Source organism: Musca autumnalis, unplaced genomic scaffold (assembly GCF_047663935.1).
Source record: "Musca autumnalis isolate F117 unplaced genomic scaffold, ASM4766393v1 scaffold_1, whole genome shotgun sequence".
In the NCBI taxonomy this organism is placed as follows: domain Eukaryota; kingdom Metazoa; phylum Arthropoda; class Insecta; order Diptera; family Muscidae; genus Musca; species Musca autumnalis.
Window position 1 is genome coordinate 126,588,663 of NW_027411644.1, and position 13,300 is coordinate 126,601,962.

Below are 13,300 nucleotides of genomic sequence, written 5' to 3' on the forward strand. Positions count from 1 at the left end.
TCATTAAGGTTTTTTTCCTTCCACACAAATCGCCCCATCTTATTCTTGCTGTTCTGGAACAGACCAATATTCTTCTGTTTGAAAAATTTTGTGTTTTGTAATTTTAATTTTAATTTTTTAACGATATATTTGAATTACAAATGAAATGTTGCAAATTAAAACAACGACATTTATTCAAGCAATTAATTAACTCACCCTTGCCGTGCAAATACCACTTATATCGGGATACTCATCAACTGTTTGGTCAGCGGTATGCGCGCTTGCTGTAATGAGATTGCAATGTAATGTTTTAATTGCATATAAAAAATTGAGTGTACTTACATCGACTACGAGTTTCCAAAGTCATGTCCTCAACAGGTTCAAACTCAGTGTCTGTATCCAAATCCTCGGAGCTCTGCAATAACAGAATGTAAATGATCAAATATAATAAATGCTATAGGAATATAAATTAGTTGTTCTGAAAACAGTAGTTATATTTATTGCATTCTTCCCTCTATTTATCTTTAATCATAAGAACTGATATACGAATTACTACTGCGATTTGTTAACGATTACACGTTCCCTGATTCGATTGGTACATGGATGTACACTGATGAGTAAAAACGTTGCAACGCATTTAACAATTCCCAAAACACTTCCGTGGTAAGGAAAGTATGGTTATAACTATTTGCCAAACCCACGGCAGCGGGTTCTTTCGTACCGGATTGACCCGGAACTACACAACATCATTGTTCCGGTCAGCGGCTGCCACCTCAGTGTACATATGTTTGTATTTGTTTCGTTTTTCTGTGTTGGGAGCAGCATATCCCGGAATGTCTGCTCCGAGTTCTTTTGGTCCGTGCCGGGACGGAGGAAAACCCAGGACCAATATATTTGTGCTCGGTTTGTCACATCCGCATCTTCACCCACATCCAGCCTTCGGTGAGATGCAATAGATGTCAGGAGTGGGTGCATCTAAGGGGTTGCACTGGACTTGTCCAAGTGAGGGACTACGACAGGGACTATGTTGCTGCATGCTGTGTGAATACAGTCCCCAGAGAGTCGTCATCGGATTACGAAACACCCTCGTCGTCTGATTATGGGGTCGATTACGCCACTAAACTTGAGTTGCGTTGTCAATTGTCAGCACAACTGAGATGAAATGTTGTATTATTGATGTCAAACCAACTGGGTTGTCGATAAACGTGTTATAGATCAGTGTTTTTTTTAAGTTGTGAACTCTATATTAATCCAAACGGCACAATTCGCAAAAAAACTATTTTAAAATGATAAGTTCAGTGGAATTATTTTTTTATTAGAAGAAATTTGAGGGACAAGTCGAATCCATTATAAGTTGAAGCTCATGTTGGAAAGATCTGTATAATCAGTAAATTATTTTAGGTTTAAGGCGTATTTTCGATTGCCAAAGTATGCCGTAATTTACATTGTGCAAACGTTAAAGGATGACTTCAATGTAAGTTACAGATTAACAGCAATACCCCCACTTTTAAAAGTCTGCGCTGCGTTGAGATTTTTTTCGGAGGGAAGTTTTCAAAAGTCCCATGGCAATGATAACACTTGATAGAGGACAAATTGTGCCAAAATTGGATCGTTTCGAATTTGACGGAGGAGGAAGAAAGACAAGACAAAAATCATTTTTAGTGAAAAACGCAATTCCCTGGTGTTGTCGGCTGTATAGGTGGAACCCATGTGCACATTGGATTTGCACTCAATTTATCAATTAATATTTCAAACTGTTGTTTCGTTTGTTATTGTGTTACATTCTGCCTTTCAGCGGCGTTTTGGTGGGGTTCCACACTAGCTCAGGTAGGAGCACACTTTCAGGGGGAGGTTTTTTAACCCTGCCACCAATACCCTTAGGGAATGAACACGTAAGTAATTGGATCTTATAAACAAGACAACTAACAACATGAAAACACACACACACTATACCACGATGACACAGGAGCTTGGTATCTTTTGCTCCCCCACTATGCCCGCCCTGCCATGACCCTTTTGTCCAAGCGTCGAAATATTAAAAGGGCCCCGAACGCCACACACACCGCTTCATAGCATACCCCTGATGCCCTCTCTTACAAACAAATTAGCACAACATATTTACGACAAAGTTTACATAAAAGAATTATAATTTATTGTGAAAGTCATATTTCCTTAAAATCTATAAAACAAGAAACATTATATAAAAATTCTTGGAACACTAACACCTCTTAAAACTTTTTGTGAGTCAATGACTCAGATCACCTGTTTACGCAGGTTTACAAACCCAAACAAATCAATCACAAACAAATCACTAGGGATATACTATATATTTGCTTAATAAATTCCTAAAAGAGCTCTCTTAGCAAATCTGGGGGTATTACATTAGAACCCACGACAAATAATGAATATTAAAGACAAAACCTCTTCTCGTAATCAGGGTAACCCTACACCCCTCCTTACAATCGAGATAAACTTACAAGCTAGTAACTAACTACGAACAATACAATTTATTATTTTAAACAACACAAACACACATATAGTTGATTAAGTCAGCTATCCTTATTTTATTTCTTTTTCTATCGTTTAGTATAGTGGTGCTTTTCTTGTTTTATTTGTTGTTTTGTGATTATTTGTGTTGCGGATAATTAGCGGGTTTTATTTGGCCGGCACCACTTTGTAATTGAAAATGGCCGAATTTTATCTTTTTTTCCTTTTATAAGCGGATAAAGGACGCTAATTTTCCCACTTTTCCGCCTTTTCTTGATTTTCCGACATTTATTTATCTTTCTTTAGCTTTGTTCCTTTACTTTTTTAATGGTAAGAGTGGTAAAAGAGAAAAGTGTCAAAATTGTTCAAAATTGCTCTCTCATGAACATTTTTACCAGAAAAGTAAAGGAACGGAAAAATGGTAGATCCGGCAGCAATGTCAGAAAAAAAAACATAAAAAAATCAATTTTCGTCTTTTATTTCATTGTTTTTAATTTAGTGTTGTCAGTGTTCGACTTTTTCTTCGGTCAATCGTCAAAAAAAAGTCGAAAAATCAGTGCTGCCATTTTCTACCTGCAGAAATTTTGCTGGTAGCCTGTGGTAGAAGAGAAGAGATAGAATTGCTTCCAGTTTTGCCACTTTTCGGGGTTAAGGAACGCTTTGCAGGTTAAAAATGGTAACAAGTGGTTAAAATGGTAACCTCAGGTAAGTAAAGGAATACAGATTTTATTTACCTCGATCTACGAAACCCTATGGATATATACAGAGTTGCATTTTGATGTACGTCCATCATTGGCAAAGTATATTCAATAGGTAGTGGTATCACCTATTCCATTCGTTCCTTTCCGCATCAATTTTCTTTTGCCGGCCGACATGTAAAGTATAAACGTGATTGAGTTACTGTCGAACTTCCATTCTTATTTAAGGGGAATATAATTGGAAAATAATACCACGCAACAAAACTTCAATATTCCCAAGGAAAACGCTGGGAATATTGATGTGCGTGTATTCTTCAATAAAAACCTTGGCCACGCATAATACCAAATTCTAAAAAGATTGAAAAAAACGCTGATTGTGTGACCACGCGGAAAAGAAAAATATGGTCAATTTAGCGCTTTACCCCTAAATCCCTTGGAAAGACGGTAAGCACAGGAATATAACCATTATTTATTTATAATTTCTTAATAATTTATTTTTTATGCATTTCCCAAAAAAAAAAAAATGGACAAGATCCATTGATTCCAGTAATTTCTGTTCACGCATGCAAGAACCTGTGTGTGTGCTTTTACAACTCATTCACACAAACCTCCGTTACGCGCCAAGCTCATGGTTTGTAGATTTATACACCCCTCCAACATATCTACCATTTATACTTTGCTGCCCTAGTTATAATGCATGTATGCATTTTTTTGTTAATTTGATGCAGTCTCAAGCAAATGTTCCTTTGTGTACGCTATTGCTCACACCACCGACATAACAACATTAACCCCGAAAAGCATGGTATAATAGGCCGTTTACATATAACCGGGTTAACCCAGTGGGTCTGGGTTTCAAATGTCATTCCCTAAGGGTATTGGTGGCTTGTGTGTAATCATCGATTGCAAGCTTAGTTTTGTAACGCATATTGATGTTCTGTTGTCTCGTGTTCGCTTTCAGCTTAAGAGACTTTATAGTCTCCAAGCATATTTACCCCTTAATGTGAGGTGGAATGTTGCTATGTCGTTGTTGATGTCTCATGTAAACTACTGTTTGGAGGTTGTTTCTGAAGCTAATTCTTGTCAAATGCTGCGTGTTCGTAAGGTTGTTAATTCTATTGTGCGTTATGTCTTTGGTTTGCGGCGTGGTGACCATGTTTCGCAGTTTGTTGTTAAATTTCTGGGCTTGTCCTTTGACAAGTATGTTGAATATCGCCTTCATTTATGCCACTATAGGATAATGAAGGACGTCAATTCTCCCCTCTTTAATAAGTTTGTGTTTAGTCGATACATCAGGAATCCTCAATTGTCATTTCCTATATTTTCGACGTGGATAGGAGAGCATTCTTTTGTTGTTAGGGTTGCAAGATTTTGGAATCAGTTACCTCTTGACCTACGTAATTTTGCTTTCTCCACCTTTGTTTTTAAGAGAAGGTGTTTTGAGCATCTCTCTAATAGATTAAAGTAGATTAATGTTTGTTTACTAGTCACTAGTTACATATATATGTATATATTTGTGATTTTTATGGCTGGGGAGCCATATTTATATTGTTTGTTTTTTTACATTTTTTATGGGTTTGATTCCTGTAGACCTTCTATGTTCACTCTGGTGATTGAGTGAAACATAGCATTCATTCGTGTAGGGACCTCCCTTGCTCATTTCCCCTCCACTTTTCTTAACAATTGTTAAGTGAAGTGCAGTGGTTAGTGGCTATGATTAGGGAGTCTATTTATATTTGTATTTCCATGAATTCCTTTGATAGACATTAATCATAGTATGCATAGTATTTATGTATATATATATATATATATATATATATATATATATCAGGAAAAATGTCTAAAATTGTCTTTTCCATTTCAAAAAAAATCAAAAAAATTTTTTGATACTACATCAATGATTTTTAGTACATAGATTAAGAAAAAAATCAGCATTTCAAATCTGTTTTCGTTACTAACTTTGATCGTTGCGCGCAAAAGATATGACCGTTTTAATTATGATAATTAGAAAAAAATCTAAAAAAATCGCGGTTTAATATAGTTAGCTGTTATATACTATTATCGTTAACTGAATTCGTAACCTTTGCGATGATGGAAAAAATAATCGCGAAGTCTCAATGAATTTGCGAAAAATCAAATTTGTTAAATAATTTCACGTATTTACAAACATATTTTTGAAACAGTAGCGCTTATACTTACAAAAAATATATATAAAAAAAATAAAGCAGCATCCAGACATTGTGAGGAATAAAATGAAACCTAAGCCGTGAAGTTTGGAGCTATAGTATTCATGTTATTTGCAAAAATACAATGAAAATATGACGAAAAAAATAAAAATCATGTCATTCTAATTTTATTTTTTTATGGTTTTATAGGAAATGTTGAAGAAAAAATGTTTGAGTTCTTCGTCATTTTCGTCCAAATTTCAGGCAATAATGAAGATATTCCGTTGCAAAAGATGTTTCGCTTATAGTTTTCCTATTCGCGAATATTTTTAGAACATTATATTAAATCACAAAGAATTCCAATTGTGGCGTAACAATAAAAAATTGTTTTATTGAATATGACAACATTTGAGACACACATAAACCGCGTAATTATGAAAATGACATGATGCGCATCCGATTTTCCAACACAGCGAATCAATCCCTTTTATTTGATGTACAGTTTGTCAAATTCTATTTGGCGGCCACGATGTAGCATCTGCTGCATTTAAGGGTGCAAAATACAGTAAAATGGTCATAATTTCCGCGAAGTTCATTTACATTTTATGCGCATCCGATTTCAATAATCACCATTAAAAAATACATCCTTCTACGCCGTTTCAATGCGATCCATCAAGAACCGTGGATGTAGCATCGCACTCAATTTTTAGAAAAAATCTATTATATCTCTGGATTTACGAGAGTTTTTAAATATCTGTTTTCGCGCAGTTTAAACACGTGTATCGGTCTATTTATTTAAGTAGAACTGACACATCCAAAACGCGTTTTAATATGCGATATTTTTAAAATAATTTTTTGCAAATTTTCGAAATTTGAGGGGTATCATATCCGCCGATCTAGTGAGTGGATTTTTACGCGTCGTGGCTTGTTAGATTCAGGACGTAAAAAAACTAAATTTACGCGGGTTTCCACGGAAATCGAATGACGTTTGTAAATTTTAAACCAAAAAAATAGGTTTTTGAGAAAAATTTACGCACAAAAATTTCGTGTTTAGGCGCAGATTACTGTGATCCTGTGAGGGCTACACCCTCATGTTATACATTAAAAAATGCGAAATCGCAAGTACTACAATCCAATAATAAGCTTTTAGGGAAATCCAGCTGCGCGTCCCGATTAGAGCAAAAATTCAAAAAACACCATTTTTCAGGTTTCAAAATGTCAGCATCCGTTTGAGGTAGATACAGTGGATATATTAAAAAATCATACATTAGAAACTTCAACTCTGAAGTGTGCTCTTTAACTTCTCCTTTGAGCATTAAGCTCTACATTGTGTTGTAAAACCACTAATTGGAAAATAACATAATGAAACTCGTTTATTTCAACGATTTTTTCCGATTTTTTTACATTAGTACGACCACAGCTTCCGCTCAAATTATTATTTTAAGAGACCCCTCGGTGAATCGGGCTAAAACAGTATATTTTACCGAAATGCGGTCAAAAGTTATGGTATAGTTAAACTGATCGCGAGTTACAATACCTCATACCTCAGTTTCAACATAAGTTAATTTTCTACAAAAAGCTTGATATACATAAATATATATATATATATATATATATATATATATATATATATTTTATTTTAATTCTTTACTTCTAAGTTCTTGAATGTTTGGATATTGTAGTAAGATAATATAACTTATTGGCCATGTTGACTTTTTTATATTACAATTGTTGAATAAATGAAATGAAAAAAGTAGCCAAATTTAAGGGAATAATTAAACAATAGAGTTAAAGGTGTGTCTAATGTACAGTGCTGCTCAAAACATTTGCAACTCAGATGCCTATATCACATTCAGTCTATTTTTAGGGACATTTTGTGTTTTGAAATATGTTTGTTTTTGTTATTTGATTTTTTATTGACCATATTTTCAAGATTTAAAAAGGATTATTCAGTTATGAACACTTATGTTTAAAAAATGTGCGAAATATCGGAGGAACACATGTTTTAGCCTGCTCAAAACATTTGCAACTCCGTGGTACGAATATCTATTAGTTCATTTTTGACGAGTTTTTTGTATTGATGGCATCAAATTGTTTTTAATCAGAAGAAGGGGACAAAAAGCTTCCATGATGAGTACATTTTATCCCACATATGTTTACTTTTGTTAGACAAGTATGCCGAAAACAAGACATGTCTAATTTTTTAAGAAAAACTTAAATTATGACCAGAAATTTTTATCAACGCTTTGCTAAAATGGTAATTTTTGAAAATTGTGGGTCCAACGAGGTCCAAAAATAAACATAGGAACATCACAATATCTAAAACTGGGGCTGGATACCGCGTAAAAAGAACTAAGATCGCCATAAGATGGGAAGGGGATGCAAGGACAACAACATCTACTGCAGAGGATGATCAAATAATTATATGAATTATTAAGCAGATTTCTTAGAGGTCATCAACAGATGTTAAAAAAAGACTTGACACCGATAAATCTATACAAACAGCTCCGATACATACCAAGACAATCCCACGGCAGCGGGTTCTTTCGTACCGGATTGACCCGGAACAACACAAAACCAATGTTCCGGCCAGCGGCTGCCACCTCAGTGTGTAGATGTTCGTATTTGTTTCGTTTTTCTGTATTAGGAGCAGCATATCCCGGAATGCCTGCTCCGAATTCTACTGGTCCGAGCCGGGACGGAGGAAAACCCAGGACCAATATATCTGTGCTCAGTTTGTCACATCCGCATCTTCACCCACATCCAACCTTCGGTGAGATGCAACAGATGTCAGGAGTGGGTGCATCTAAGGGGTTGCTCTGGACTCGTCCACGTGAGGGACTACGACAGGGACATGTTGCTGCATACTGTGTGAACACAGTCCCCAGTGAGTCGTCATCGGATTACGAGACTCCCTCGTCGTCTGATTACGAAACTCCCCCGCAGTCCCCTCGACAACAACCGCACACGCAGCCTTTAACACCAGCCGTTGTTGTCCCAATCCCGGAAAATGCATCCTTTCTGCAATTTAATTGCAACGGACTCCGAGGTAAGATCGAGGAAATAGTAGATTTCATGAGTCGGAGGAATATCGAGGTCGCTGCGGTGCAAGAAACCAAGCTCAACAACAACTGTAGCTTACAACTTTGCGATGGTTACAACGTGCTAAGGAAGGATCGCACTGGAAGTGGAGGTGGGGGATTAGCTTTCCTATTGCACAAGTCTGTCCAATACAGACCTATCTCGCTTGAGCCTGTCTCTAATAACCCGTACATGGAATGTATGGGGGTGGCAGTCAGTTGTGGAACTGCCAAGATTGAGTTGCTGAACGTATACATCCCACCGAGAAATAACTGTATCTAAGATTACGTGCCTAACATTAGCCCGCTTTTGGAAGGTCATAATCGTCTGGTCCTGGGGGACTTTAATGCGCATCATGAGATGTGACATTCGGCCCTCGGAAACGACCAGAGAGGTATAGCGCTGGCTGAGCAGATTGATAGCTCTACGTTTTGCTCGGTCAATGGGGACGACCCTACCAGAATTAGAGGAGCGTGTCACAGTTCGCCAGACATAACCATCGTGTCACCTGGTCTGACAAATGACGTCACCTGGCAACCCGTCATTTCCCTTGGATCAGACCATCTCCCCATAATTGTCTCCATTAGCAGACCACCCGATTTCATTACCTCTGAACGCCGCACATTCGTCAATCACAAGAAAGCTGATTGGCCGGGTTTCAGAGAGTTCACCAATCACCGCTTCAGAGAACTGTCTAGGTTTCCATCGGAAACAACGGCTGATGATATAAATTATGATGATATAAATCATTATATCAAATCAAAGATTGAAGGTGACTATTTTCTACGAGTTTTTAACCTTCGATCGTCATTTTCTATAAATAGATCGTCTTTTAAAATCGTGGTAAATGAGAATATTTTCAATCAATTGATGTTGAAGGAATTTTGGCCTGCTAAGGCGTTCATAAAAGAATTTGTTGAAAGATCTGACAATTTAGCCCATTTACCTCAGAGACCACTTTCTTTGTCAAAAAACTAAATAATTCTTTTTCTATATGTTATCAGAATGTAAGAGGGTTAAACACAAAATTAACTCGCTTATTTACTGATAGTCTTGGATTTGATTATAATATAATTGCATTCTCGGAGACATGGTTAAAACCATCGGTATTAAGTAGTGAAATTTTATGTTCAAATTATCAAATTTTTAGAAGGGATCGCATTGATAAAAAAGGTGGTGGAGTTCTCATTGCAGTTGATTGCAAATATTAAACCCACTTAATTGAAGTAAATTACTCGGACATTGAATTTATTGCCACATCCACTGAATTTCACAATTTTAAGTTATTTGTCACTTGTTCTTATATACCTCCATCATCCCAGCTTGATACTTATAATAAACATATATTAGCAATAAGCTCAATACTTAGAAAAATGAATGATTCTGATAGAATTTTGGTCCTTGGTGATTTTAATATGCCGTCTGTTAAGTGGCTTTCATTGCCCGGTTCTGAAGCATTGACTCCTTTAACATCTGATGCAAATATTAATCAAGATACATTTGATATTGTTAATCGTTTTTGTGACCTCAGTATTCAACAAATCAATAATATTCGAAATAGCTATGATAGAATTCTAGACCTAGCATTTGTAAATTTTACACAATTTTTTGAAATAATTAGAATTTTTCCAATTTCTACACCTGAAGATAATCATCACCCTACATTATGCATATCCATGATCAATAATAATAATACCATTGTAGACAATCAGTCTAATTCAACCAAATCCGTTCTTGATTTTAAAAAAAAACGACTTTAGAAAACTTAACTCCCTAATTTCTTCTGTCGATTGGACATCAGTATGCCTCTGTAAGAGTCATGCTGACCTTGAATTTACATTAGCTAGATTTTATAATATTCTAGATCGATTTGTTTCAGAATGTGTCCCAACTGCTAGAATCAAAAACTCAGGTAAATATCCATGGATAACACCTGAACTTTCATCAATAAAAAATTCCAAAAATAGGCTTTTTCGAAAATATAAAAAAAACTGACTCATCTGTTGACTATGCCAAATACTCCATTGCTCGATCAAAATATACTTTTGAGTCCAATAGATTGTATAATAATTACCTCAGCAAGATCAAGGATAGTTTAAAATCAAATCCAAAATCCTTCTATGAATTTGTTAACTTGAAAAGAAAAGTTTCTTCTAAACCTACTATCTTGAAATTCAATGATCATGAGTATGTAAAAGACTCTGATATCGCTGAAGGTTTTAAAAATTTTTTCGCTACAACATATTCAAATGCAGTTTATCAATTTAAAAATACATATCCTTACAAGATAGATAAGATAGACCAAATTTGTATGCCATATTTAAAAACTCAAGACGTTTCCAGAAGTCTACGAGCTTTAAAGTCAATTAAAAGTCCAGGCCCTGATGGGATTCCCAGTATAATTCTTAAGTTCTGTTCGTCTACATTATCAAATCCGTTAACACAATTATTTAATTATTCCCTTAAATTTGGTCACTTTCCTGCTTTATGGAAATCATCTTATATTATACCTTTACATAAATCTGGCAGTCTATCAAATGCTTCGAATTATAGAGGAATTGCAAAATTAAGCGCTATTCCTAAATTGTTTGAAAAATTAGTCACGGAAGTAATTTCCAATAAAATTCAACCCATGCTAAGTCCTTATCAGCATGGTTTTCGTAGTGGTCTCTCAACAATAACAAATCTTATTCAATTTACATCTATTGTAATAAAAGGATTTGTTCGACGTTACCAAACTGATACAATCTATACAGATTTTAGCAAAGCTTTTTACAGAGTCAACCACAAGCTTTTGCTATATAAATTAGATTTTATAGGATTCAATGAAAACTTAGTCAAGTGGATAGCATCTTACTTGCACAATAGATCGCAAGTAGTTCTGTTTGACGGATGTCGATCAACATCGATTATAGTTCCGTCGGGTGTTCCTCAGGGAAGTCACCTTGGGCCGGTTCTCTTTCTTTTGTTCATAAACGATTTACCAAGTTCAATAAAGCACTCAAAATTGCTAATGTATGCCGATGATGTTAAGTTGTTCTTTACCCATAATTCTGTGAAGCAAGCTGATTTACTTCAAAATGATTTAAATAACCTTTTTCAGTGGTGTAAGGTAAATTGTATGGATTTAAATTTGAATAAATGTAAACATATGTGTTTTTCCAGATCATCTTCTTTAATAAAGCAATTCATTATTAATGATTTTGTTTTATCTTCTGTAGAATCGTTTGTTGATCTTGGCATTTTAATGGATCAAAAATTAAATTTTAATAATCATGTAATTTCTATGGTAAATAAAGCCTATGGTGTCTTAGGATTTATAAAAAGATGGGCCAAAGAGTTTTCTGATCCATATATAACAAAGCAATTATTCACTTCCCTTGTCAGACCTATATTAGAATACGGGTCTGTCATATGGGATCCGCAATATGCTTCTTACTCTGATAGAATCGAATCAGTGCAAAAACAATTTCTAATTTTTGCATTGAGGGGATTACATTGGAGTAGTAATTTTGAACTGCCTTCATACTCTAGCAGGTTAAAATTAATTCGACTACTGTTGAAACACGTCCGTTCAGTTTGCCGATCACACAATGAATGTCTGCATGACGCGATTATTTATTCTTATCGACCCTTATTATCTACTGTACAATTATCGATTACTTAAATACATGGTTGTATTCAACCCAATAACTACTATCGATATGTGTTTTACTTAAACTAGGTGTGTTCATTACTTTATTCGACTACAGCTCGGCCAACCTGATAGGTGTGACCGCCCCGGTCACATGGGGGTTAAGTTAACTACGCAAGTGTATAGTGTACTTAAACTAATGGACTAAATACTTAAACTACTTAACAACTACTATGTACAATTTATTTACAACTATATACATCGGGCAGAGCAGCCCTAGGTCCCATTACCGGGGTCATCGGTCTTCCATAATCTCATATTACACGCTTCTATCACCCCATCATAAGGAATCTGGGTGATTTGACAATTTTCTATGTCGCCCACAACATATCTATCATGTGGCAACACCTTGCGCACGGTGTAAGGCCCTTTGAATTTTGGTATCAATTTTTTATTTACGCCCACTGTCGTATCTACATTTTTGATTACTACAAAATCACCTACTTTAAATGAGTTTACTTTGATACCTTTTTCTTCGGATCGCTGCTCGTTATATTTTTGCGTCCTCGCAATAGCTAATTCGGCTTTGTCTCTAATTTCTTTGATACCCCCCCCCCCCCCCCGGGCCTGAAAAGTTCTCCTCTAGGTATTCTGTAAGCTTGTCAACTATTTCTCCTCTTTGGTTAACTCCAAAAAGTACCCTACTCGGAGTATCCCCGATCGATCTATTCACCGTATTATTAAATGCGAATTCAATTTTACTAAGCTGTTTCACCCAGTCGGCATGTGCTACTGGCTCACTAAGTTTAGCCAACATTCCCACCAAGGTTCTGTTCACTCGCTCAACCTGACCATTTGCTTGGGGCGAGTGGACAGCCACCTTAACGTGGTCTATGTTTTTCTCTTCCAAAAATTCTTCAAATTCCTTTGAGGTGAAACAACTTCCCCTGTCTGTAATGCATCTAACTGGCCTACTATAGTAATCGAAATACTTTAATAACGCTGCCTTGACCTCTTTGGTGCTCGTCGTTAGTACTGGGTAAAGTCTAACGAATTTCGTGAAAGCATCTATAACAACCAGAATGTGCTTTCTTTTTGATTGAAGGGATGGTAAGGGGCCCAAATGATCCAAATGAACCGTGTGGAACGGTTTAGGTTCCTTCGGGATACTGTGTAGCGCCCTTGCGTTAGGCCTATGAGGAGCGGAATACATGATACACTTGATACAAGTCTTCTTATATTTTTCTATCTTTTGCTTC

General features: G+C 35.9%; 1 protein-coding gene across 4 annotated transcripts in view; it reads right to left on the reverse strand.

The window, feature by feature from the left end:
• The window catches only part of alpha-Cat (catenin alpha), a 204,151-nt gene that overhangs the window by 64,698 nt on the left and 126,153 nt on the right, over positions 1-13,300 (reverse strand). For all 4 annotated transcript variants that reach the window (XM_073992454.1, XM_073992448.1, XM_073992438.1 and 1 more), the window contains 2 exons: positions 322-394; positions 196-263 (listed from right to left, as the gene is read on the reverse strand). In XM_073992454.1, the coding sequence (XP_073848555.1) occupies positions 196-263; positions 322-394 (141 nt within the window). The remainder of the gene's footprint in view (positions 1-195; positions 264-321; positions 395-13,300) is intronic.